The sequence below is a fragment of the Petaurus breviceps genome, unplaced genomic scaffold (assembly GCF_028583685.1).
Source record: "Petaurus breviceps papuanus isolate PSGF00001 unplaced genomic scaffold, PetGlider_PUasm1.0 90919, whole genome shotgun sequence".
Classification (NCBI taxonomy): domain Eukaryota; kingdom Metazoa; phylum Chordata; class Mammalia; order Diprotodontia; family Petauridae; genus Petaurus; species Petaurus breviceps.
The window spans coordinates 5038613-5065385 of NW_027187378.1; the positions used below are offsets into that span (position 1 = coordinate 5038613).

The 26773-nt window shown below is 36.5% G+C and overlaps 1 protein-coding gene across 4 annotated transcripts in view; it reads right to left on the reverse strand.

Moving 5' to 3' along the window:
• Positions 1 to 26773, reverse strand: part of TASP1 (taspase 1) — a 326885-nt gene that overhangs the window by 50971 nt on the left and 249141 nt on the right. For all 4 annotated transcript variants that reach the window (XM_069075434.1, XM_069075433.1, XM_069075435.1 and 1 more), the window contains one exon: positions 687 to 797. In XM_069075434.1, coding sequence (XP_068931535.1) covers positions 687 to 797 — 111 coding nt within the window. The remainder of the gene's footprint in view (positions 1 to 686; positions 798 to 26773) is intronic.

The following is a 26773-nucleotide window of genomic DNA, read 5'->3' on the forward strand; positions in this document are numbered from 1 at the left end:
TTCTATTGTAAGAGTTAGGTTAACAGGGTCAACTGACTTGTAGAGTGTTGATAGCTAGGTGGCTATGTGGATAGAGTGCTGGGCCTGAAATTAGGAAGATTCATCTGCATGAGTTCAAATCCGGCCTCAAGTACTTACTAGCTGTGTGACCCTGGGCAAGTCACTTAAACTTTTAGCCTCGTTTTTGAAAAATGAGCTGGAGAAAGAAATGGCAAACCACTCTAGTATCTTTGTCAAGAAAACCCCAAAAGGGTCATGAAAAGTCAGACACAAGTGAAATGACACAGCAATAAAATATAGAGCTCTTGAGTTCTGAACCCATTGAACAATGAATGTAATATAATTTAATTCAATTGAACTCAATATCCAGAACTTTTATGTGTAAAACAGTATAATAGTTGTAAGAGAAGATACATAAATTAATGAGAACTCTTGCCCTCTTGGAGCTTATAATTTATACTCTAAAATATATATGCTTATTTTCAGACAAATGTAAGTGAAGGGGAATTTTAAAAAATGTAAATGAAGAACAGAAGCCCTCATTGTAGTAGGTTATCCTTTCCTTACAGAAGACTAATTTTCTTTATATAACTTTCATCCTTTCAGTAAATATATATACATATGTGTATATACACACACGCATATATACACACATATATACACCTAAACAAATATTACAAACTCACCTAGAAGGGTCTGTTTATCTTGTGTGGAGTCAGGTTCTGCAGAACATCTGCAAGATCGAAGAACTATCACCCCTCCAAGTACACCCTCTTCACTGGCTAGGAAAGGTGAACCTATAGAAAATTGAGAAGTGGGTTATTTTTCAATGGATATTCTTTACACTCCTTGACCTTCCAATTTTTCGTTTTAACTTTGGTTACTAAGACAGAAACAACAACCAAGAAAGATATGTATTTTCTGATAACTACTGTTTTTTGTTTCAGGGTAACTAACCTTGTATGGATTGCTCAGGCAAACTTGGGCCCTCTCACTGTCAGTCTGGCAATGACAGTATTAGGCTCTGCCAAGAAGACTTAAGTGAGAGGTTAAGTGTGCATTACTGAATTCAGACTAGAACTGGAAACACCACGAGATTAAAGGACATAAAAACCAATGTATAAAAAACAAACAGAATGATTCCCTTTGATCATTTCTTAAGGATCACTTTATTGTCAAAATTATACCAAAAGCTCTGATTTACTACCTTAGGTTTAGTTTTAAATAAACAATTACAAATAAAAAAAAATGTTCCCAATAGCTTGCTTGAATAAGGGAGAAACTGTGTTCTTAATTTTGAGAGCCTGGTGGAAATGGATGGACTTCCTTGAGATCTCACTCATGAACACTGTGGTCATTTCAAAAGCATTTATATTTAAACCCCATATTTTTCTTTGCCAAGGACATCTTCTTAGAACATTTGGCAAAGAAGATGAATGAAACAAATGAAAAAATGAAAAGAACTATAACCGAATACAGTTATAAAATTGTACTTTGGCATAATACAGACTATGATTAATTCACAAATCAACAAATATTAATAATTACTAAATTTCAATTTCATTTTTTAAATAATCAAACTTATAAAATGCATTAAGTATTAAAATTATGAATATACACTTTAATCCTTCACTGATGATACAGAAGGTGATGACAAAAAAACATTCTACAATGCTTCAAGATTAGTACTTTGACTGACAATAGTTATTTTATTGAAGGTATATGGAAAAGCAAGTAACAAACAGTTGAGATTAATGAAAAGAAAGATAAACTAGTCATTATTTCCATGCAGACTTTTTCCAAGTTATATACATTAAATAACCTCAATCTAAAAATAATGAATATTTCTTAGTTTTTCAGGAATAAAGTAATTACGTTAAAATAAAAAGCCAGAATAAAATGAATTAAAAACAAATAACCCTAAAAAATGAGTTTTTGCCAATTATAGAAGGGAATGCACACACAAACGTACACAGACATAAACACAATGAGGTAGCATGGCACAAAGGAGAGATGGTGTAATAGTAATGGGAATGTGAAGATCTTCCCTGCCCCTTAATAAGCCTAGAGGAATTTGAAGACCTTCCCTGTTTTGAAAATAAACTCTGCCCCCTAAAAGGCTGAATGTAATAATATGGAGCCTGTGGTGGGAGGAGTTTGCTGAAGGGCAGAGCAGAGCCCACAGGAAACTGGGAGTCAGTCAGAAAGATGGCAGGAAAGAGAGAGGACATTTGGGAAGGAGTTAGTCAGGTTTGTGAGGATAATATTGATCTTGTATTGATTTGTGGGAAGGCTAAAGGATGGTGTGGCTCTCTGCCGTGTTGTGGTGCATTAATTTCTATGTTGCTATGATGGATTCGGTTTCCTGATGTTGGGATTTGGTTTTCTGGCATCTGAATAAATGTTTTGCTTCTGTCCTCTATATGGAGAGTTTGTTATATTTTGTGATCGAGCACCATGTGAGAATATTTATAGCCACAATCGGTATATTTATCATGATTGTGGATGCTGTAAATAATGTATTGGCAGTACAGACAGCTGGCCTCATATCAAAGAAGATCAAATGACACTGAGAAAATTACATAACCTCTCAGTCAGCTGTGTCAAACTCAAATAGAAAAAGGATCTTTTCTGACTGCATATTGATTTGGAAAAAAAATCAACATTATCTATGTTGTAATGTTTTATTAATTTTATTAAACATTTCCCAATTACATTTTAATATAGTTTGGGCTGCAATTACAGGTGCCTTGCAGCCAGAGTGTAAGAGGTGGTTTGACAGTTCTGCTCTGGACAGCACTCTAGGATGGGGTTTCTTATCTTGGAGTATATGAATTTTCTCAAAAAAAAAATTCTGACTATATTTTAATATGATTAGTTATCTTTGTAATCCTATGCATTTTATTTTATGCATCTAAATCATTATTTTGAGAAGGGTTCTACAGGCTTCCTAAGGTTGCCAAAGGGCACTGAAACCATTAAGAACCACTACCCTAAGTGTCCAAGGTATAGAGAAGGTATCAACCTGCATACACAGAAGGAGTTCCCTCACCTGAAGCTCTCTGTATCAATGAAATCACAAGTTTATTTCCTAACCTTTTATATAAAACACACACACTGCATGTGTGCAATTGAAAGGATCATTTGCCACAGAATAAAATGTTGGAATAATCCATTTACAAATAACATTTCTATAATTAAAGTCTAACTATGATACCTTAATACCATAATAGATTTTCGTTGTTGTTGTTGTTACAAATTTCTGAACAGAAACACTGGGGACAGTGTGTTGAAATTTATCTTCTATTATATGCCCCAACTTTTAATAATGTTAGCTTAAATAATTAATCTTTTTTTGAAATTAAGTTTTGCTTTATTTTCAGTCCCAAATTCTTTCTTTCCCTCTATTCCTCCTCCAACCATTGAGAAGGAAAGAAAAACAAAACCTATTATAAATATGTGTGCACGCAAAACAAATTTCCACATTAGGAAGGAAGAAAGGAAGGAAGGGAGAAAAAACACAATATATTTTATATCAGCTCTGATGGGAAGTAGACAGTATGTTTCATAATGAATCCTTTGGTACTGTGGGTTGGTGTAAAGCCATGCACAAGTAGCTTTCCAGAGGACTGCTGCTGTGAACAGCTTTCAAGGTTCTGGTTACACAGTGTAGTGGACTCTTGATTTATTCAATAACAAATCTGTGCAAAACATTCACATAAAATCAAAATACAGTATTCACCATGTCACAACTCAATAACTTATCACTAAAATGGCCACATAGTTTTCAACAAGTGGTCACATCGTTTTCAACAAAGTACAACCATTTAATAACTCAATCATTTAATCATCCTTAAGGAGGCAAGCTTCCTTAAGGGTCATAAAGTATAAAAGCCAAAGTTCTTCACCCATGGGGTGCAATTAAGTTACAACTTCAACAGTCACTACTCAGTATCCTCTTAAGGAGTAGTGGAAAATACAAAAGCCATCCACCCTTAGGTCACAAGGAAGTTACAATTTCATCAGTCACTACTCAGTATCCTATTTCATCAGTCACTACTCAGACAATTCCATCAGTCACTACTCAGTAGCCATGGAGAGGTCTTTTCATCTTGACTCAGGGTAGGCTTTCAGCTTCCATGGTTCTTCTTCCATGGTCCCAGCTCCCACCCAAATTTAACCAACTGCCACCTGAGTTCAAAGGCAGACAACTCCCATCTCCTTGTCCAGCTCTCTGTGCAGTTCCTGCTCCACATTGGGTGTCACAGTGTCCAGTCAATCTCAAATCCTTCACAGTCTCTGTTCCTGGGAAGACAAAGCTTAACAAAGCCACAAGAACATTCATACACATTAACAGAGTCACAACAGACCAACAGATTTTATAGTGACTCACATCACCTAAAGAGAGACAGAGAGAGAGACAGAGAGAGAGAGAGACAGAGACAGAGACAGAGACAGAGACAGAGACAGAGAGAGAGAGAGAGAGAGAGAGAGAGAGAGAGAGAGAGAGAGAGAGACATGAAAAAGAATGGGAGCAGGAGTCTGAAAGACACAGACATAGAGACAGAAACCAAGAGAAAGAGAGAGACAGGAAAAGCAGGGAAGAAGGGCACAAAGACCAAGAGAGGTCACGGTTATCACACAGTGATCGAGGATCAGATGGAAAATCAAATAGAGATAATAGGAATGTAGAGAAAAAAAAACAAGATAAACCTAAAAATGAAGACCATGAAAAGGACAAAGAACAGGAGAAAAGTAGGCATAGTGAAAAGGACAGGGACAGATACCACAAAGATAGGGACCACACTGACAGAGCTAAAAGAAAAAGGTAAAAGATGCAGGCTATTTGAAAATCGCATTTAAATACCTGTTGTATGGTTCATCTTAAAATTTTGTAAGAATGCCTGCTAGCATTGTGCCATCTTTTTAAAATTCAGTGTTGGTGTTTTGCAGAAATGTCTGTGTTTTGGTACAAAGCTCTACATACCAATGCTTGTCATCCTTTACATCATACCAACTGTTCCTAGGTGTAGGAGTTTAACATTTTTCAAAAGTTTTACATTGCTGTATATTCAAAGATCTCTTTTATTAATATGCAATAAAGGCTTAGAAATTTTAGTTTTCTTCCATAATTGGTAAATTTGGTTATATATGGAATATACTGCCTCATATAAATGTCCTTTAAGATGATTAATTCTTTAGGGCAAAGTTCACTGTAAGTTTGTTTTAAAATTGCACTGTTTTTAAAGGAAGATTGTAGAGGAGTTTAAAAATCCATATAAAAATAGCCAATATTAATAGCTGTATAAAAATGGTCTAAATGCTTCTTTTTCTTACAAATATGACTAGGTTTTGTGTGTGTGTGTGTGTGTGTGTGTGTGTATTAGAAACGAGTGCTTTATCAGAGAAACTTACTGCAAAGATTTCCTCCCCAGTTTTCTGTTCTTCTTAATTTTAGCTACATTGAAGGTTTATCTTCAGTGCAAAAACTTTTTATTTTTATGTAATCAAAATTATCTATTTTATCTCCTGTGAACCTCTCTATGTTGTCTGGTCATGAACTCTTCCCTTATCCATAGATCTTACAGGTTATTTCCTTGATGTCCACTAATTTGTTTGTGATGCCATCCTTTATGTCTAAATCATGTACCTGTTTTGACCTTACCTTGGGATATAAATTGAGATATTGGTGTATACCTAGTTTCTTCCAGGCTATTTCTAATTTTCCCAAGTTTTTGTTAAATAGTGAGTTCTTGCCTCTATAACTGGGATCTTTGGGTTGATCAAATATTGGGTACTTATTTGCTTTTGTATACTATGTATATGGCATAGATTACTGTATGCTAGTTGCCAGAATAACACAAGTTTTGGCAATTTCCTAGCAAACTTGAAAGGCTTCAGGTATGGGTTTAATAACAGATTATATGTCTATCACACAAAGACAAGCCTAGTTGGTTGGGAAACATTCAGAGCAAAGTTCAGAGGGGTTGACAATTATTCTCCAGTTAATTTTTCAACTATAGTCCTTTTCCAGCAAATGACAGCCCTTCAAATATTTAAAGATAATTATCATTTTCAATCTAAGTCTTTTCTTTGTGATAAGTATCCTCAATTCATTCACCTTATTCTCTCCCCTGATTAGTTTCCAATTCCTTTAACTTTCTAGTTCTCTTGCCTCTGAAACAAACAAACACACAAACAATCTCTGAATATCAGGATTCAGGAAATAGAAGAAAACTGCCCATACTTCCAAACACTGAAAACACAGCACTAACTGAAATAATCTATAGATTGCTTAAAGAAACAAATCTATGAGTCAAACACCAATGTTCCAGTTAAATTTAACTTATCTGACAATAAATAGCATTTTCTGCAAATGACCAAGAGAAAGTCCTTCATAATATAAAGGAAATTCAAACCTACAAGGCTGTTCTGCATTCACTTGACACCAGAGAAGTGAATGGAACAATATAAGGAATGGAACAATTCCCTCAGGAGAAAGGGAATCAGAGCACCTTGGAGGCAAATGGCATCCTGAAGGTTAGAAGGACATGGACCCAGAGATGAGATTAAATAGCAATCAATTACAGGATACCCTATACCACAAAAAGCAAAGGAGTTCATGATGCAATTCAAAATGATGTGCTCAGCAAATGTGAGTCTAGCCATGTTCAAAATAAGAGAAGCATTTGTGATATTTTTGCACACCAACACACAGATACACACCCACGAAAATGAGCAGAATATATGACTTGCCAACACCCTTAAAAACAGAAACACAAGAAAGGAAGCAATACAATTTCCAAGGAAAGAATAAGTAATAAATCATCTCTTCTTAAGAGGTTATTTTTATTATTCACAAATAGAAAGACTGACCTAATGTGATTAAAAAAAAAAGAGGGATCTAACCCAATCCAATAAACATTTATTAAGCACCTACTATGACCCAGGCACTATGATAAGTGCTGGTGATATAATTAATAAAAAAAAAAAACAGTTTCTGCCCTTAAGGCCCTTAAAATCTAAAGAGATAACACAGAGAAAGTGGGAGGGGTGCAAGGAGATACCTGGTGTGAGGGCATCTTGTTCTGTGGAGTTGAAACCAGGTAGGGTAGCAAATGCAAAGTAGAGTGAGTTGAGTTCAGTTTCTGTCCTCCTATAAAGGAAGACATTGGGAGGAGTTTGGTACTTCACTGTCTAACCTTCCATTCATAGGGGAGAGGAGGCTAATGGATGTAGTGTTAATCAGGGCTTGAGTTAGCAGCATGGTGGTGAGTTTAGAAGTAATTAACTTATTCTGGGATGGGTAGCTTGTTCTGTGGAGTTGAAAACAGTCAGAGTAGCAGATGCAAAGTGGGGTGGGGTCATTAAGAATATATATATTTTTAGAGTAAAGTGATAAGACTATACTATAAAATAGTGATTACCAAAAGCATCTAGTACTGGTTAAAAAATAGAAAAGTAGACTAATGGGACAAACCAGGTAAGGGAGAATGAGAAGTAATGGAACACAATAGCTTAGCATTATATAAAACTAAAAACATAAGTTAACAAACTTCCTATTTGTTAAGTACTTCTGGGAACACTAAAAAGCAGTGTGGCAGAAATTAGGCTTAGACCAACATCTAATATCACACTTGACAATAAATGAAAAATAGATATGAAGCCTGAAAAGTAAAGATTGTAGCATTAAAAAAAAAACAACCAGAAAATGAGCAGATCATCTACTTTCACAACTATGGGTAGATGAATTCTTTTTTTTTTTCTTTTTGGAGGGAAAAGGCAGAGCAATTGGGGTTAAGCGACTTGCTCAAGGTCACATGGCTAGTAAGTGTTAAGTGTCTGAGGCCGGATTTGAACTCAGGTTCTCCTGACTCCAGTGCCAGTGCTCCATTCACTGTGCCACCTAGCTGCCCCAGCAGATGAATTCTTAATTTAAAAAAAGCAACAGTAACAATTACCAAACGTAAAATGTTCATTTTGATAACATGAAACTGAAAAGTTTTTGGTTCAGTAAAATGAACAGATTTAAGATAAGAAGGAAAACAGCTTTTGTGTGGCAAAACCCTTGTATTAAATATCTCTAATAATGGTTTAAGATACAATATATATAGACAACTAACAGAAATGCATGAGACTAAAACCCATTATTTGATCAAGAAATAGTCAAAGGATATGAACAAACACTCCTCAAAGAGAAGAAGTGCAATCTGAAGAATTACAATCTATTTCTCACCATGTAAAAAATTCTCCAAATCATAAATAAAAGAAATGGACATCTATATAACCTTGAAGTTTCACTTCATACCCAGCACATAGGCAAAGTTGACAAAAAATGAGAATAATCAGTGTTGGTTGTAAAGGGACAGACACACTAATGCACTATCGCTAGAACTGTGAAATAATACAATTCTGGAAAGCAATTTCAATGAAATTGCTAAAATGTCAATATCCTTTGTCCCAAAGTTCCCACTGTTAGGCACATACTTTAAGGAGGTCACTGACTTCCCTTTAATTCCTCCTCCAAAAAAAGGTTATAAATTATAGCAGCACTTTTTATATTAGCACAGAACTGGAAACAAAGTAGATGCCCATAGTAAAATAAATTGTGGTAGATGAATATAATGGAATTTTACCCTAGGCTGAAACCCCCACCCATGGATCAATTAGGAGAGGGAAGGGTAAAAGTTATGCTAAAATTCCTGCTTACAGATCAATGGAAGGGAAGGGAAGGGTAAAGGTATTGCTTACAGGTCAATTAAGGGAATGGAAGGCGGGGTTATGCTCAACATTCCCTACTTTTCTTTGTAGGTATGTCAAACCTTTGACATGACTGGGGCCACATCATCTAGGTTATCCAATTCCATTCCCAAAGGATGGTAGAGGGGGTCCCTGACAATCAGCATTTAACAGTTAATAGGGACTTCTTATAATCAAGGCTATAGACTTAAGGAAGAGGAGGGGGCCACATTTTCCCATTGATCCTCTAGTTGAATTTCTCCAATATAAAGGTTAGGTTTTCTAGCCATGCAAGACTAGGTTCAAACAAATAGTTCAGTTTTCTTAGACACACAGGGCTAGGCTCAGTTAATACAATGAGGTTTTTCTCACAATTTTTCAAAATGACATAATTATGTTGTCAGGTACATGTCACCAAGATAACCAAGACAACTTATATACAAACTATACAAGAATCATAATTAATGTACAATTCCTTGTATCCAAATGACCTATTTCATTTAAGCAACACTTTTAAATCCCAGATGCCTCATGTAGTTACAGAATTTAAAAAGGAGTTTTGTTTCTCCAGTTCAGATCTAGAGATGACCAGATAATTTTGACTTAATATAAATTAGTACAATTACTTAAGATTAGTGCCATATTTTGAAACTACAAAGAATTTTCAGTTTATTTATTCTTTGCTATTTCTACCTTTCCTAAATCCTTATACCTGGTATAGGAGTCCTTTAAAATACGAAAAACCTTTTTAAAAAATTGATTTCATCTGCCCTTTGTAAAATTATCAGACAGGTGCATTAACAAATTAACATTAGCTTCACCCTTACCACTATCTTATACAATCCTTGTGCTAAAATCCAAAATCCATACCTCTGCTCTTATTCCCAAACATGCTCAAATCATGAATTCACAGAATAGGAAATTTTTAAAACCAATTTTATGCATCTGTATTTAATCCTAGTTTTCATCTAGCCTGATCCTGTTGCTCTCCTCAAACTTCACTATCCTGGTCAATCAGGCATCTATTTCATTACTTTTTGCCTTATTACTAATCATCTTCTTTGAGGGATCTTATCTCTATATTTATTCATTTATTTGGCCCTGAATATTACTTCTCAGTGAATTTGCTATAGAATAAAAGAGGGACAATGTCATAACTCTTGCCAGAAGGAAAACTTCCTTAGCCTTGTTTGATTCCAGGCATGAGTCATCTCAGCTAGTCATTCAGGTAGTCACCAGGTGCTGAAAGAAAGGCTTAGGCATAAATAGGTGGGAGGTTTCCTTTTCAAAAAGAAAAGGCACAATTGGGAAAGTTAGAGAGATCCCACCTGGGCAGTGTCCAAGGTTGTCCCCAAACTTTTCCAAGCACAGACATCCACCTTGGACAGTTTGCAGCCTTCAGCCTCTGCCATCCCATTATCAGCTTTTATGATGACTCCTGTAATCAAGGCTTAGAAGAATAGTAAAATTTACAGTCCCTCAAATTATTAAATAGCAAATAAATATGGACTAGTGTCCTTCAGACAGGGCCATCTAAAATTTGATTGAGCTATTAATTACAAACTCAAGTTACAAATCTTTCTGCCTTCCCAAAACTTCCTCATGCTCTCTCAACATACTTCTAAAACTGATAACAACAATCTGGAAACAGGAGGGGCTGGAAAAACCCCATTTGTCCCCTAACCTTATCTGCTTTGTTCAGCTTTATCATAAATAGACTTTAGAGACAGTTTGAATTAACCTGGTGTTAAAAATGGTATCTTTCTTTTCTCTCAACTAAAGTAAATCTGATTAACCTAAATATCAGGTACTCAAGTACCCCATCATTCCAAGCACCCAATCATTCCCCCCTTTAAACAGCTGGGACCCAAAATAATTTGGGTATATCTGTAGGTTTTACCAAGCTTAGAAGGGGATTCACAGGGTCTTTTCTTCACATAATTATCAATAAGTAGTTTTTCCCAAGCATGCTATTGTAAATATTTGATTTATGAATTGAAACTTAAAAAGAAAAACTTAAAAGTGTATGATTTCTTAAATTACAACATTTCAGAATATCATAACTGATACTCTGACATGGTCAGAGTACTTCATCCACCATCATTTTCTTGTTCCTCTGACAGTATAATTCTTAATTTAACAGCATTTAGAATATGAGAAACTGCTTCTATTATAACATTCATAATACCAATGTTTACCAGTAACAATATCAGAAACAATTATGATGTACCTAAATTTAAACTTCAAACCAAAATCAAGTAATTACCAATCTCGTGATCTTAATTTAGTAATTTCCAAATTGCTTTGCACAGAAAATCATTCATCTCATAACCATTGACACAAACCTCACACCTAAGAAAGGTTCCACTTAAGGTTGACAAACATAATAATTATAAAATAAACTTTCAAATATGGAAATTTCCCAAAACTAATTTGGCGTAAACATGCTCCTAATATACATTTCCCAAGATATTGTATATTCACATATATCCAAGTCAACAAACACATACATCTATATCCTTAGATGACTCAACAGCTTCAGAATAGTAATAAGAAAATTGTTTTTAACATCAGAGTTCATAATTTTTCCAAATTACATAATTTAGCCAAAATTTTAAATGAAATATCAACATTATTATTGCCGTTTGTAACCCAAATATAAGTTTTAAATGAACAAATTTTATAACATAAAAACCCAATACACATGCAATACGAAATTCAGATTTTTTTTTTAAATAGCTATAATTCCTACTTCAAAAATGTTTCTTAAATTCACTTGGCTAGAAACACAATCCAGTCTCAGAAGGATGGTAACAAAATAACAATGAACATCAAATAACTTATACAATAATTGACTTTATCAATTCTGGCATGGATTCAAAGTTAGAGAGCTACTAACATATGCCAGTCGTATTTTACAATCAAGTGTTTCACAAATGCTATTAATTTTCCTTTTACATATTCAAGGAACAAGTCAAGCTGAGATAGTAAAAAAAAACTTCTTTCTTTTAAGCAATCCCAATATTCTATTTCCAATTTCTTAATGATTAATTCTCAGAATTTGCGAAGATATTTTGTAAAGAAATTGTAAATTTCCCAAATTAAAAATTTCAAATTATTACAACAGGGAGAATTTTGGTGGACCTTTTGAAAGTGAATTTTGAATCTGCCAATCTCAAAGCTCCACACTTAATTGGCTTTAATTGGTCAGGCAGGAGATCCAGCCTGCCTGCTTCTCTGATCAGAGGGGAGGGATTCCCAAAGAGGGGCCCACCTCCCCACCTTCCCAATGCTCACAAGGAGGGGAAGGACCAGCACAGTAAAAAGTTTTGCCCCTCCCCACCTTTGAGTTTTTGGAGGACTCTGGAGAGTTTCTGTCCCGGAGGCATTCATTTTTCCAGTGGCCTAACAGTATGCGCATTGGTCCCTTGCAAGAGGGGTGTGGGTACACATGGTGTAGCACCCACTTGGGTACCCCGTTTGGGAGTCTGAGGTGCAAGGACCCAGGCAAACTTCTTGTCTGCTTTATCAGAGGGGCTGTCCCTGTTGTCATAAACTTTTTGGGCAATTTCTACCAGCTGGGATATAATCATGCCCTCAAAACCCTCCTGTTCCTGGAGTTTATTCCCTGAGTGAAGGATGGCTGAAGCAGCAGAGGGTTCTTCTGGGGGCTGATAACTTGCCCCAGTCCGGGTGGGGGGGGGGGGGAAAGGGGACCCGGGGGGGTTGGGGGCCCCAGGAGTCAGGAGAGGAGGCGGAGGGAGGGGACAGAAGGTTGTAAGGGGGTGGGAAATCAGGCTCCTAGCTATGATCCTGTAGGATTTTTGCAGGAGATTTTGTCTAGGAGTGTCCGAGAGCGGGAGGGCCACAAGGATTCGGATGGATGCCCCTTTGGAAAAAAACAGTTCCTAAGCCAGGAAGGGGGATAAGTGATGACATCTACTCAGACATCAATATAAGGGAACTGATCTGAATGTCCTGGATTCCCTGTGACCACCGGCCACTCTGATTGGATAATTTGCTTGTTGAAACTTCCCTGAGGGGGCCAGCCCACCCCAAACACGGGCTACTCATTCATGCAATAAGAAATGAGTTTCCTCTTCTTCAAGGGGACCCCATTATCTGCCCCGTCCTGATAGGCTACTCTAAAATGGCTTAGTATGCAACCCAGAGGAGTTTTTGATGTACTGGCTGAACCTCCCATGTTCTAGGACGAAAAGACAAACAGTGTAGTCTTATAAACAAATACGTCTTCCTACTGGAAATCAGAAAATCTCCCTTGGGGGTGCTCCTCTGTTAGCCACTCGAATACCTGCTTTGCAAAATAAAAACGGGGAGGCTTTAAGCAAATGAGCTCAAGACAAAACTTCCCGAGGACGCATACCGACAAACAATAGTCCCCAGCTGCTTGTTTGCCCCTGCAGATTCTGAACAGGAAGCAAATGAGCTCAAGCTAGCGCAGGACACACAGAAAACATACAAACATCAACCAGAATACTGACGATTGAGAGGCTTTGGCGTCCCAAAGCTTCGCTGGGGAGGAGATGAAACATGGTTATGTCTAGCCCTGCCCCCTCCAGAACAGAACCAGAACAGATTTTTACTCACCCCCAAACTGGAGGTCCTAGATCCATGAAAGACCGAATGAGGTGCAAGTCGAAGTTGGGAGGCAGATACGATCTTTCCCTCCTTGAGACCTGGGGCCCTGGACCGTCATCAGGGGTTAGCCCCTCTAGGGATCAGAGCGAGCATATGCCTACCTCCCCAGGCAGAGAACTATTCTTATTCGGGGATCTTTGCGGTGCCATGGAACACTGCAGATCTCTCTGGGCCCTCTGATTATGTTGGGCATAATAGAGCGAGACATAAGATCCCCAAGATTAAAATTGGAAGTGGATTTTAATATCTCGGGACTGCCAGGGTCACATACCCAAATCAGACAGTAAATTGGCATGAACAGTATGCCAGTTTTTAAAGAGATTACAATAGTCAGGTTACGTAAGCTGAAACCACAATCAGTGATTGGTCAGTGTATATTTGAATTTTCCAGAGTTTTCCTAGGCTGAGGTACAGGGAACCCAGAATGGGTGGAGATGGGGAACACCTGGTAAGGAACAGGGAAGAATGGAGCAGGGATTTTACCCTAGGCTGAAACCCCCACCCACGGATCAATTAGGAGAGGGTAGGTAAAAGTTATGCTAAAATACCTACTTACAGATCAGTGGAAGGGAAGGGAAAGGTAAAGGTATTGCTTACAGGTCAATTAAGGGAATGGAAGGTGGGGTTGTGCTCAACAGAAGGAACCTTAAAGGCCATATAATTAAATCTTCCCATTTTACAAATGAAGAAACTGAGGCCCAGGGAAGTTAAGTGCCTTGCCAAGATCACAGATGCAGTAACATCAGCAGTGGGATTTTAGCTTTTCTCAAATTCACCTTAGCCACAGTCAAATATGATAATGCTGTTGATCTTGTCATCACCTGAAAGGGCTCCACTTCCATGTTCATGAACTCTGAAATTCTTTATCTTGTTATAGTATTTTATAATTCCATTTCCCCATCTGCCATACAATGCCATTCTTCTTCCACACCGAAACCTTCAATTCCTCCACCTTTCAGTTCTTTACCAGGCCATCACTCGGCTTCTAGGTATATTCTCCCTCACCACAGCATCCATTCCATACCTTTTTGTTCTCTCCTCCAATCTCCCAGGGCATCACTGCCATCACCACCCTCTCAACTAAGGACTTTGTGCTCTATACTTCACTGGAAAACTTCACTGGGAAACTTCACTGGGAGTTCCTTCTTTCCTCCTTCTCTCAATCACATATGCTTCTTCCCAACTATCTTCTCCTTCTTCTCTGTCTCATGTGAAGAATTGGTACTTTCCTTGCCAAGGCAGGTGCCTCTACATGCACATGTGATCCCATTCTACCCCATCTCCAACAATGGATTACCTCCTCTATCATCCCTAATCTATCACTCATCTTCATTCTCTCACTGTCTACTGGCTGTATCCCCGTTGCCTACAATAGACCCAGGTCCTTCCCTGCTAGCTATTATCCTATACCTCTTTTCCCTGTAGTTGCTAAATTTGAGAAAGCCATCACCAGTCCATGCCTCTACTTCATTTCCTTTTATTCTCTTTTAAACTCTCTGTATTCTGGCTTCTGAGCTAATCATTCAATTAAAACTGCTCTCTCTAAAGTTAACTAATGATCTCTTAGTAGCCAAATGTAATAGCTTTTCCTCAGTCCTCAGCCTTCTTGATATGTCCACAACTGTTGGTCACCCTCTTTTCCTGAATAACTCTCTTCATTCTAGGTTATTTTTATACGACTCTCTTGATTCTTTGCTATCTAACTGCTTCTTTTGCTATATCTCTGCCCAGGTCATGTCCACTATCACATTCCTTCCAAGTCTTCTCTGATCTAGACAAAATACTCTCAGCTCCTTTAACTGATGGCACTGACTTGAAGATTTTCAACAACTTGGTTGCCCTTTTCTGATGCTCTGCAGTTTATCAATAGCTTTCCTGACTATGGATTCCCCAAACTGAAGACAGTGTTCAGGATGTGTCCTGAATAGTACATAATGCAGCAGAATTATCAGCTCCTTATTCACAGAAGAGTTCCAAATCTGAATCTTTTTGGCTTTTACTTCACACTTCAAACTCATACTAAACTTGCAGTAACTAAGACGCTTGGAAAATTTTCTGACAAATTTGTGTCTAGCTATGTCTCCTCGATCCTGCACTTGTTAAGTTCACTTTTCAACAAGTATAAGACTATCTTTCATCATTATTAAATATCATTTTATTAGATTTAGCACAATGATCTAGCCTATCAGGGTGGTTTAGGATTCCTATTCTGTTATTAAAGATTAATATAGGTTTGTGTCATCAACAAATTTAATAAGTATACCATCTATATCCTTTTCCAAGTTATTGATTTTTTAAAAAATTAATAGCACAAGGCCAAGTACAGATTCCTGTGGTACTTCACTGGAGACTTCTTTCTAAACTGGTGAGTCTGGCCATTTTAACAATTTTAAATATATCTCATTACACTACCACCTAATCTGCATCTTTCCTTACTTCCTTCAAGAACATCAAAAGATACTTTATAAAATGCTTCAATATACTTCATAAAATGCTTCAATAAAATCTAGTTGTTGTTCACTCATCTCAGTTGTATCCAACTCTTCATGACTCTACCTGTGGTTTTCTTGGCAAAGATACTGGAATGGCTTGCCATTTCCTTCTCCAATTCATTTTACAGATGGGGAAACTGAGGTAAACAGGGTTAAGTGACTTGCCCAAGGTCATACAGCTAATAAATATCTAAAGTTTAATTTGGACTCAGGTCTTCCTGACTTCAGGCCTGGTGTTCTATCCACTATGTCACCTAGCTGCCCAAAATCTAGTTAAACCATATCCATAGCATTCTCATAACCTATCACTTTGGTAACTGTCAAAAAAATGAAATGAGGTTACAATCTGGTATGAACATCCTTGCCAAAGAACTTGCTGTCCTACATATTACAACAATGTCTCATAATTTATGAGTGATTGAGGAAAAACTATGTATTCTGTTATGAATGGGCATAAATATACAGCTAAATGGCAGTTAATGGTGCATTGGATAGAGCACTGGGTCTGAAGTTTAGAAGACCTGAGTTCAAATTTGGATTTAAGACACTTATTACCTGTGTGACCCTGGGCAAGTCACTTAAACCCTATTTGCTCCAATTCCTCATCTGTAAAATAGAGACATTCTAGAGAAAAAAAATGGCAAACCAGTTCAGTATCTTTGCCAAGAAAACCCCAAATGGGGTCACAAAGAGTCAGACACAACTGAACAACAATAATAAACACACACAAACACACACATATGTATATTCTTCTAGAATGAAGGGATGTATTGCTAGGAGCATCAAATAAAGTGCCACATTGCCTTATTTCCACATCAGAAGAAAAGGAATAAATTTTAAGCTCAGAAATGATGGCACTATCTATAGTGTCTGGCATATAGTTAAGTATTCAAAAATATTTTATGTATATAAATAGAAGTTTGCAAGTTATGTATGTGAAAATACATGCACATATATACATGTACCAATATTCAGATATATAAACACACCAATATATCCATACACATATATGCATGACTATATACATATAAACCTATTAACATCTAACATTCATATATACGTGTATACACATACATATACATATATAACACCTCGAGCACTTCCTTAATATATGCCAAGCACTATGATATCTCCTTCATTATCTAGGTGAAAGTCAATCCCTTTCACACCTGTATGGAAATAGTAAGTCATCTCATTCTAGTTCAGACTTCTACTACTAAAGTCTAAGTGGAATATCTCTTTTATTTTTTATTTTTTGATTTTTGGAGGGGGGAAGGCAGGGCAATTGGGGTTAAGTGACTTGCCCAAGGTTGCAGGGCTAGTAAGCGTTAAGTATCTGAGGTCATATTTGAACTCAGGTCCTCCTGACTCTAGGGCCAGGGCTCTATTTACTGTGCCACCTAGCTGCCCTAAATGGTACAGTTGGGATTTTTTGTTTGTTTGTTTTTTATTTTTTACTTTTTTTTGCAGGACAATTGGGGTTAAGTGACTTGCCCAAGGTCACATAGCTAGTTAAGTGTTAAGCATCTGAGGCTGGATTTTGAAATTTCTTTCTGAAATACTGACATCTGACAATAGTCTTTCCCTTGTGTGTGTGTGTGTGTATGTGTGTGTGTGTGTGTGTGTGTGTGTGTGTGTGTGTGAAGGGAAGGAAGAGAAAGGGAAAGAGACCATACCCTTAAGCAACTTATAATATAATTGAAGATACAAAATTTAAATGTAAAAAAAACCCCTAAAGTAAAACATAAAGCCATAACATATAATTAACAGAAAGGAAAGATCACTGTCAGATCACTGTGAGTATTTAAGGAAAGTTTCATGTAGGACCTAGTACTTAGATATTGAAGGATTGATAGAAATTTGAACTAGAATGAAAGGATAAATTGTTAAGATCATGGAGTAAAGTGGATAGGCATGCTGCTTTTCTATATACAACTATGAAAGGAGTGGATTTCTAGCCAATCAGTAAAGGAAAGATCACGGTGCTTCACATATATTAAGCTAATATTTCTTGTATCATTATTGAGCTGGCTTATAGAAAAAAACAGATACCAGACAAAAGGAACTGGTCAAAATGAAATTGCCCTTAGGCTAAAGAATATCAGGGAAACTCACTAAAAATGGAAAAGAGAAAAGTTTTCCAGGGAAAAGTAAAAAAAAAAAAACCAAATGAGGAAACAATGACAAAAGACCAACAACAACTAAATAAGCTATGGTATATTAACAGATACCCATAAGAGAAGATCAGAAGGCAACAAGAAACCACTAAAAAAAAAAAAAACAATCATAATATGGCCACTTTATTTAACTTGGAAAAACCTCGTTAGTACACAAATCAGATCAGATACTGAAGTCATTCATTAGACTCTAAAATCCATGAGGACAGGGACCATGCCTCTTTAAGTTTCTTTCTCTCTTAGTGCCTAGAATAAATGCTCTGAATATAGTAGATGTTTTAACAAGGGTTAATTAAACTGAGAAAAGAGAGGCCAACAGCAAAATGAAAAACAAAAACAAGAGCAGTTCAGAAGGGACAGTATATTAAACAGTCCAAAACAGGGACATATGGGAAGAGGAAGCTTTAAAAGGCGACAGCAGGAGATAATGGCTCCAAAGTCAGGAAGACCTGAGTTCAAGTGTAGCCTAGAGCTGCCTGTGTGAGTTTGGGCAGTACCTTAGGTAAATTTCAATTTACCTTGAATTAGTCCTTGAATTAGTGATAGTAGGGATGAGAGAGGGAACCGTGCAGGTGGGGATATGAAAGCAAGACTTGCCAAAGAACTAGGGAATCACAGGCAGCCGGGCTATTAGAACTCCCTTGTGAATGTTTTAAGTTTGTTTCTTGCTCTTATATTTGAGCCTGAATGCCATTCATATCCTTATTTGTTTCTAAAATAAATATGTTTTGGTTGATAAGGCTCATTGGTTGCCTTGGTTGCTAACAGGTAACCTGATATAAATATTTTTAAAAGTGCAACAAATTTAGATGCTTCCAATAGAACCTTGGATGGGGACATGGGCCATATAGAAATTTTATTATTGATAGGCCTCCAGGATTTGACTCGATCCTCCTATAATTCTTATGACAATTAAAGACTGATTGAGCTCATTCTTGTAGGCTCATCTATCATATCTCTAAAGGTATCATGTCTCCACCTAGAGTTTCCTCCAGGAACATCATTATTTATTTTGTCTTGTTTGTGGCACAACATCTCTAAGGGAGTAACAAAACAAATTACATTATGCACAATCCTTTACCTCTACAATACTTTTACACAGGTAAAAGCAGGCTAAATGAAAATCAAATACACTGCTGATTAAGGGGTAGGAAAGGCATAAAAGAACAAGAGCCTGAGAAGTGTAGTGGAGAGCCAGGAGCTCCACTGGTTCTGCCTTTATAAGCTAGGTCTTCATTTCAATCATTTAGCTCTTCCCAGGCTTGCTTTCCTGAGGCAACTGCCATGATTCACCTTTAATGAAGTAGTGGGAAAGCATGATGGAGAATATGAGAAGGCATACCATGAGGCATGTGGGTGTACCAGTCAGTCGGGTGGCCTGGAATGTCACCCTGGCACTCCCCCTGGGGGTCAGTGGCCCTGAGGCTTTACTGGGTCAGATGACTCACAGACCCTCTCTTTTCTTCCTCTACAGTGAGTGAGCTAAGATCAAGGGCTGTGCTACTCCCAACAGTTATCAGCTATAATCTTAGGGAAACAAAGGTAGGCCATTTCCTTTGGAATTCTCTCCCGATTCTGCAAATTCCTCAACACTCAATAGTCTACCAGGACCTCATTTATCTCTGGAATTCCCTCAGGTCCTAATCCAAGGACTCTACTTTGTTAACCTCAGGATACAGTGCAAGATCTATTTTTTTGGCCTATCATTCCCTACTAAATAAAAAACAGTAAGGTTTGTTTTTCCCTCTCTTTGTGGAGTTCTAGCTTCCCTGTTTAAATTCAATGAAGCATATTTATGGTCTTGTACATATGTCTAAATGAATCACCTATAGGTATACTCTTTAATATTTCTAATAAATGAAATTTAAAAGAAACACCAAGCTAACTATACAGGTCTTCTCCAAAACTGCCCAATATACAAAATGACTACACAAAGAATTTAAAAATTAAGTTGTCACAGTAAAGATATGAAGAAGGTCATGGCAATGAAAACATGTAAGTATTAACATTCAAATACTTATGAGATCTAATCAAGAAAAAAAAGAAGGAACCAGGGGTAACTAAAGAGAACAAATTAATTATCTAGAGAGGTACTGCAATAATAATTTTATTTTTCAAAGATTGAGTCATAATGACAGTTCTAAAAAAAGATAGTTGGTGAGAACAGGGGAAAAAATGAAAATACACTTACTGCAGAGTGAAAGTGAAAATTCAACCATAGCTAGATCTATAATTTGGGTATCCATGACCACATTCAATTTTGTGTCCATGGCCACACTAGATGAGAATGTAGGATAAAATGTGAAAACACGAGCCTCTGAATTACACATTATGGAAAACACCTGTTACTCAGGTAAATAAAAAGAGAAAAGAAGGGTAGAAGTGGGGGCAAGGGTATCTCAAATGGATAGCTTTGGGAGACAAAAATATTTTAAGTTTTTAAAACTATTTTTGTGTTTGGAAAATAACTTCTATTTTCTACTTTAAAAATGACCATTAACAAATACATGAAGTCATAAACCTTAACCGACCTCGTACATCTTTAAAAAAAAAAAAGACTAAAATCACATAAAAAAAACCCCACAAAAATATATGGCTTGACTGTGTGTTAAATACTTTCATTATCTTATTTTAGCTTTATAACAATTCTAAAAAATATATAGTGCAAATATTATTTCCATCTTATAAATGAAAAGGCTTGGAGAAGGTTAACTGGTGTGTCCAAAGTCATAAGATTATATAGAAGGCCCAGGAATAACCATTCTATAACTTTTGCAGATTTACAGAAATAAATTATGGTTTTTCTACAAAGAAGAAGGTGTCATGTTTTCATAATTGTATGAAAAATTCACAATTGCTCAGGTTATGCATGGCTAATAAGATATGAGACAGATAGTGAAACTTCACCATAGATTTTTGGAATTTTGTAAAAATCAGGTATACCTTGAACTGGTATAGAGAAAGGGGAAGGAAAAAGATAATTACCAAAGTAAAGGGCCTTGTTATCACGAAAATAGTTGACAGGGTATCACTTAAAAGGTGGTTCTCAAACTTGAGCCCTTACTACAGTTCTGTATTAGGGCTCAACTACATCAAACTTATTTCACATTTTTTTTAGCCTACATAAAAGCCATTCAATTTCTACTACACATTTTATACAAAGAAAAACAACTATTTTATAACCTATGAAGGTCTCTACCAGTATAAGAAATCTTTAATGCACTGTGTAAAGAAAGAAAAGTTTAAAGTTATAAAGAGTACCCTATCAAAATATTTTTCAAAAAAACTGGCCAAAAAAACCTGAGCATAATGTGAAGTACACCTTTTTAACAAAAGCAAGATTCATACACATATTCACTGAGCAATATTATTTTGACAGGGAATATCCTAAAGGGATAACAAAGGTGCCAATAAATCAAAATTTCTAGGTTCACAGTTCAGTTTATTCATCAAATTTTGGCATGAAGAAAAGTAGAAATATCAACTTCTTTACCGGTGAAGGTGAGAGCTGTCCAAGGACTCTTAAGCATCTTAGCTATTTAATTTTTCTGGCAATTAAGCCCAAATCTCAAGAAAAATAAAAAAGGTAGGTTTGTTGATCTTCAAAGCAATTTGTCAACATAAAATAGTAAGTTGATGGAAGTCTATAAATTCTTCTGTTCTCATTAATATGTTGTTTCTATATTTTTGGGTTTGTATGGGACTAAAACTTATAGTTAAAGACAGAGTTTCAAGGACCAAAATGAAATATTTCTGAATTATATGTACTTTGGGTAGGAAGGCCTTCCCTGAATTATCTAGCACTTAATATTAAACATTTAGTAGAAAAATCTTTAATATTTCCAGAAATGCAAATATTAATTTTTAAACATTTTAAATATTCCTAACTTCAAATATCACAGAAGTTCATAAACTCTCACACTGAAAGTGTCCTTAGAAATCATCTGCTCCAACTACCCCATGAGAAAATTAGTCCTGGGGGTTAAATGATTTGCCCATGTTAACACAGTTGAACAGAAAGATAAAAAAAAAAAATATTAGGTCATTGGAACCTTAGCTCCACATTCATGTGTACCAACAACAGAACACCAAAAAAAGCTACACACTATAATTCTAATGGTTTACCACATTCTTAAAAGATTAAGAATAAGAAATTATTGAATTCCATTTGGAAGAATAAATGGTCCAGAATATCAAGGGAATTAATGAAAAGAAATGCTAGGGAAGGTGGACTAGCTATACCAGATTTCAATCTGTATTATAAAGCAGCAGTCATCAAAACTACTTGGTACTGGCTGAGGAATAGAGTGGATCAATGGAATAGATTAGGCACACAAGATTCAGAAGTCAATGACTATAGTAATCTATTGTTTGACAAACCCCCAGACCCTGGTTTTTGGAATAAGAACTCACTATTTGACAAAAACTGCTGGGAAAACTGGAATATAGTATGGCAGAAATGGGACACAGACCATTATCTAACACCATCTACCAAAATCAAGTCTAAATGGGTGCATGATCTAGGTATAAAGGTTAATACTGTAAGCAGTCTCCTAAAACAAGGAATAGTTTACCTATCAGACTTGTGGAGAGGGAAAGACTTTATGACTAAACAAGAATTTAAGAACATTATAAAATGTAAAATGGATAATTTTGACTACATGTAATTGAAAAGCTTCTGTACAAACAAAACCAATGTAACCAAGATTAAGAGTGAGGTGGGAAATTGGAAAAGAATCTTTACAAACTATGTCTCTGATAAAGGACTCTTTTCTAAAATATACAGAGAATTGAGTCAAGTTTATAAGAATACAAGTGATTACCCAATTGATAAATGGTCAAAGGATATGAACAGGCAATTTTCAGAGAAAGAAATTAAAGATATCTATAAGCACATGAAGAAATGCTCTAATTCACCACTGATTAGAGAAATGTAAATCAAAACAACTCTGAGGTACCACATCTCAGCAGTCAGATTGGTTAAGATGACAAAACAGGAAAATGACAAATGCTGGAGAGGATGTGGGCAAACTGGAACACTAATGCATTGCTGGTGGAGTTGTGAACTGATCCAGCCTTTCTGGAGAGCAATCTGAAATTATGTCCAAAGGGCTATAAATACTTTCATACCCTTTGATCCAGCAATACCACTCCTAGGGTTATATCCCAAAGAGATCATAGAAATGGGAGAAAGACCCATATGTACAAAAATGTTTATAGCAGCTCTTTTTGTTGTGGCAAAGAATTGGAAATTAAGGGGGTGCCCATCAATTGGGGAATGGCTGAACAAGTTGTGGTATATGCATGTTATGGAATACTATTATACTATAAGAAACAAGGAGCAGACAGTCTTCATATTTACCTGGAGAGGCTTATAAAAACTGATGCTGAGTGAGGAGAGTAGAACCAGGAGAAATTTGTACACAATTACAGACACAATGTATGTGTGATGACCAACTTTGATAGACTGGACTCTTCTCAGCAATGCAGTGATATAAGTCAATCCCAAAAGACTCATGATGGAGAGAAATATGTGCATCCAGAGAAAGAACTAGAAAGAAATAAGTTTATATCCAGGTGGAAGCAAAATACCTGATCTTTTTCCTTCTCTTATTTGGTTTTATGTCTCCTTTACCATTTTTCATTCCAGCTGGTACAATCCGTCTTTATAACCTGACTAATGTATAATGTGAAAGTATTTACAGATCCTATACTTGACTATATGCTGCCATGGGGGAGGAGGGAGAGGGACAAAATGTGAAACTCAAGGAATTGTGGAATTGAATCCTGTAAACTAAAAGGAAATGAACAAATTAATTTAAAAAAATAAATAATGGAACACACACACACACAAAAGAAATTATTGAATTCATTACGTTTCATTCAAGATACAACTTAAAAAAAAAGACTATAGAAGTTTAATCAATTACTTTGAATAACAAATATTAACCTTCTGACTTAAAAAGGAACAGGTTTTTTTTTGCTTTTCATAGGGGCAAATGGGGTTAAATGACTTGCCCAAGGTCACACGGCTAGTAAGTGTTAAGTGTCTGAGGACGAATTTGAACTCAGGTTCTCCTGACTCCAGGGCCAGTGCTCTATTCACTTCGCCACCTAGCTGCCCCAAAAAGGAATGTCTTTAAGGCAAACATTTCTTTCTACATAAAGTTTTTCCTGATTCCTTCCAGCATCTAGTAACCTCTCTTCCAAATTATTTAATTGTTAACTACATTGTATTTATTTATTTTCTTTGTTGTATATATGCTTACATACCTATTTTTTGTCTCCCCCGTTAGAACCTGACAGAATGGATTGTTTCATTCTCTGTATTTATATCCCCAGCCCATTGCACAACTCCTGCACAAAGCAGGTGCTTAATAAATACTCGTTAAATGATGAACTGGAGGATTTCTTCAGAATCTGTAGGAGACAGCAGTAGAGAGACCTACTATCATAAGTGACATCCTGCCTCTTCCCATCTTCCTTAACCTGGATTCCTTGATTCTATGACATGAGAGTCAACAGTATTCCTTCTGGTAAAATGAAGGACAGGCCTTCCTTGGGGTCCTCCAGTTCTTACTATCTTCCCAGCCTCTATGGCTATGCCTAGTAGACCTCCTAGCATTATCACGAATATCCCAAGATCTACCTAATAGTAGATTTTAAGGCCCCCCTTGACCTTACACTCTGCTCTGTAGCTAAACTTTCTTATGTGTTTGGTCTCCCTTACTTTGAGTGTAAGTTCTTTGACTTTTCACCAGTGCTTAGCACATACAGATTAGTACATGATTTTTTCCTTCCTTCATTAATTCATATATACCAATCTATCTTTGCTTCCTGAAGGTCAATTAATTAAAGTGGTGAGACCAGAACAGAAGGAACAGTCATTAAACAGGTATTAAGTGCTTACTATTCTTTTTTATGGTAAAATTATGGATTTCATATTCAGAGTATACGTTAAGCACCAAAACTGTCTTGAAACATTAATAAAATTCAAAATAAATTCAAATATAAATTTGTGACTTTGTTTTATGTACTTCAACTTTAGTAATCAACATTCCTTCTTTAAACAATCATCAGCCCAATCCTGGAACAAAGTTATTTACAGCATATTTCTTCTAAAATGGGTTTTCAATTGACTTTCTAGCCAATATTATAATTTAAAGTTAGTATCCATAAATCAATTTTACTTACATTCACAAGTGAGATAAACTACATACGGTTATATCTTCCACATCATGGGCATTAGGGGTGCTGTGACTCCAAGATCTGGAAAATTCATGTAAAAATTTTGGCCCTCCATACCAGAAAAGTCTGAATTTTTTCTTTTTCTTTTATGGGGTATTTACAGTACCTCAATGTAAAATTTTGTTTGATATTATATAACACTATATGCATATATTATGCATTTCTGAGTTTCTAAACTTTTTCTGTGTCATCTGCTGGCCTTCTTGTGTCGTCAGAGGCTTCCACAAAATTCCCCCCAAGTTCTCAATTAATTTCTCATGCTAACTCATGATATATGGAAACTGCAATGGGAAAAGTCACAATATGGAAGGCATAACCATATTAAAAGTATTTATTTTAAAATCACCAGCACTTATACTAGAAAATTTTTAAAAATATGAACCCCCCCCAAACAATTAACCAATACTCATTTGTTAAACACTTGCTACTTATGAAGCACTAATGCTAGGTAATGGAAATAATTCAAATAACTTAACTCCTAATCAGAGGGGTGGGGGGGGGAGAGGAGAAGAGGAGAAAACAAAAATATTTTTCTCTTTCTTCAAGATTAAGATCAAGCACCAGTTACAGGATAGTTTGGGAGGGATAGCACTAGCAGTTGGAGGGAATCTGGTGCTTCATCTCAGTCTTGATGGAAGAGAAAAATTATTTGAGGTAGAGAGGAGAACAGAATACATTTCCAACAATTGGGAGGTGAGGGAAGTGGCCACTGCAAAGGCACTGTGATGAGAGATGGGAGGGAAGAAAACCTGTGGGAAGAACAGAGGTCTGTTTGGCTAAACAGAAAGAATGCAGGAAGGAAACTGATGTACAGTGAAGCTAGAAAGATAGGTTAGGGACAGGTAGTGAAGGGTTTGAAAAGTTAAACAATTTATATTTAACCATAGAGACCAAAGGGTACCCCTGATATTTACTGAGTAGGGTAGTGACATGGTCAGATCTTCATTTAAGGAAAATCACTGGTAATGGTTAGCTAGGTGGTGCAGTGGTCAGAGTGTCTGACTTGGAATCAGGAAGACCTGAGTTCAAATCCAGCCTCAGACACTAGCTGTGTGACCCTGGACAAGTCACTTAACCCTGTTTGCCCTGGTTTCCTCATCTGTAAAATGAGTTGGAGAAGGAAATGGCAAACCACTCCAGTATATGTGCCAAGAAAATCCTCAATGGGGTTATTAAGAGTCAGAGACAAACGAAATGACTTAACAACAATAACAAAATAGTCTGTCAATAAGCATTTTTTTTTTTTTTTTTGCCTTTTGGAGGGCAATTGAGGTTAAGTAACTTGCCCAAGGTTACACAGCCAGTTTTTTTGTGTTAAGTGTCTGAGGCTGGAACCAAACTCAGGTCCTCCCGACTCAGGGGCTGGTGCTTTACTCACTGCGCCACCTAGCCGCCCTCTCAATAAGCATTTATTAAGCACCTACTCTGTGCCAGGCACTGTGCTTAAGTGCCTTTACC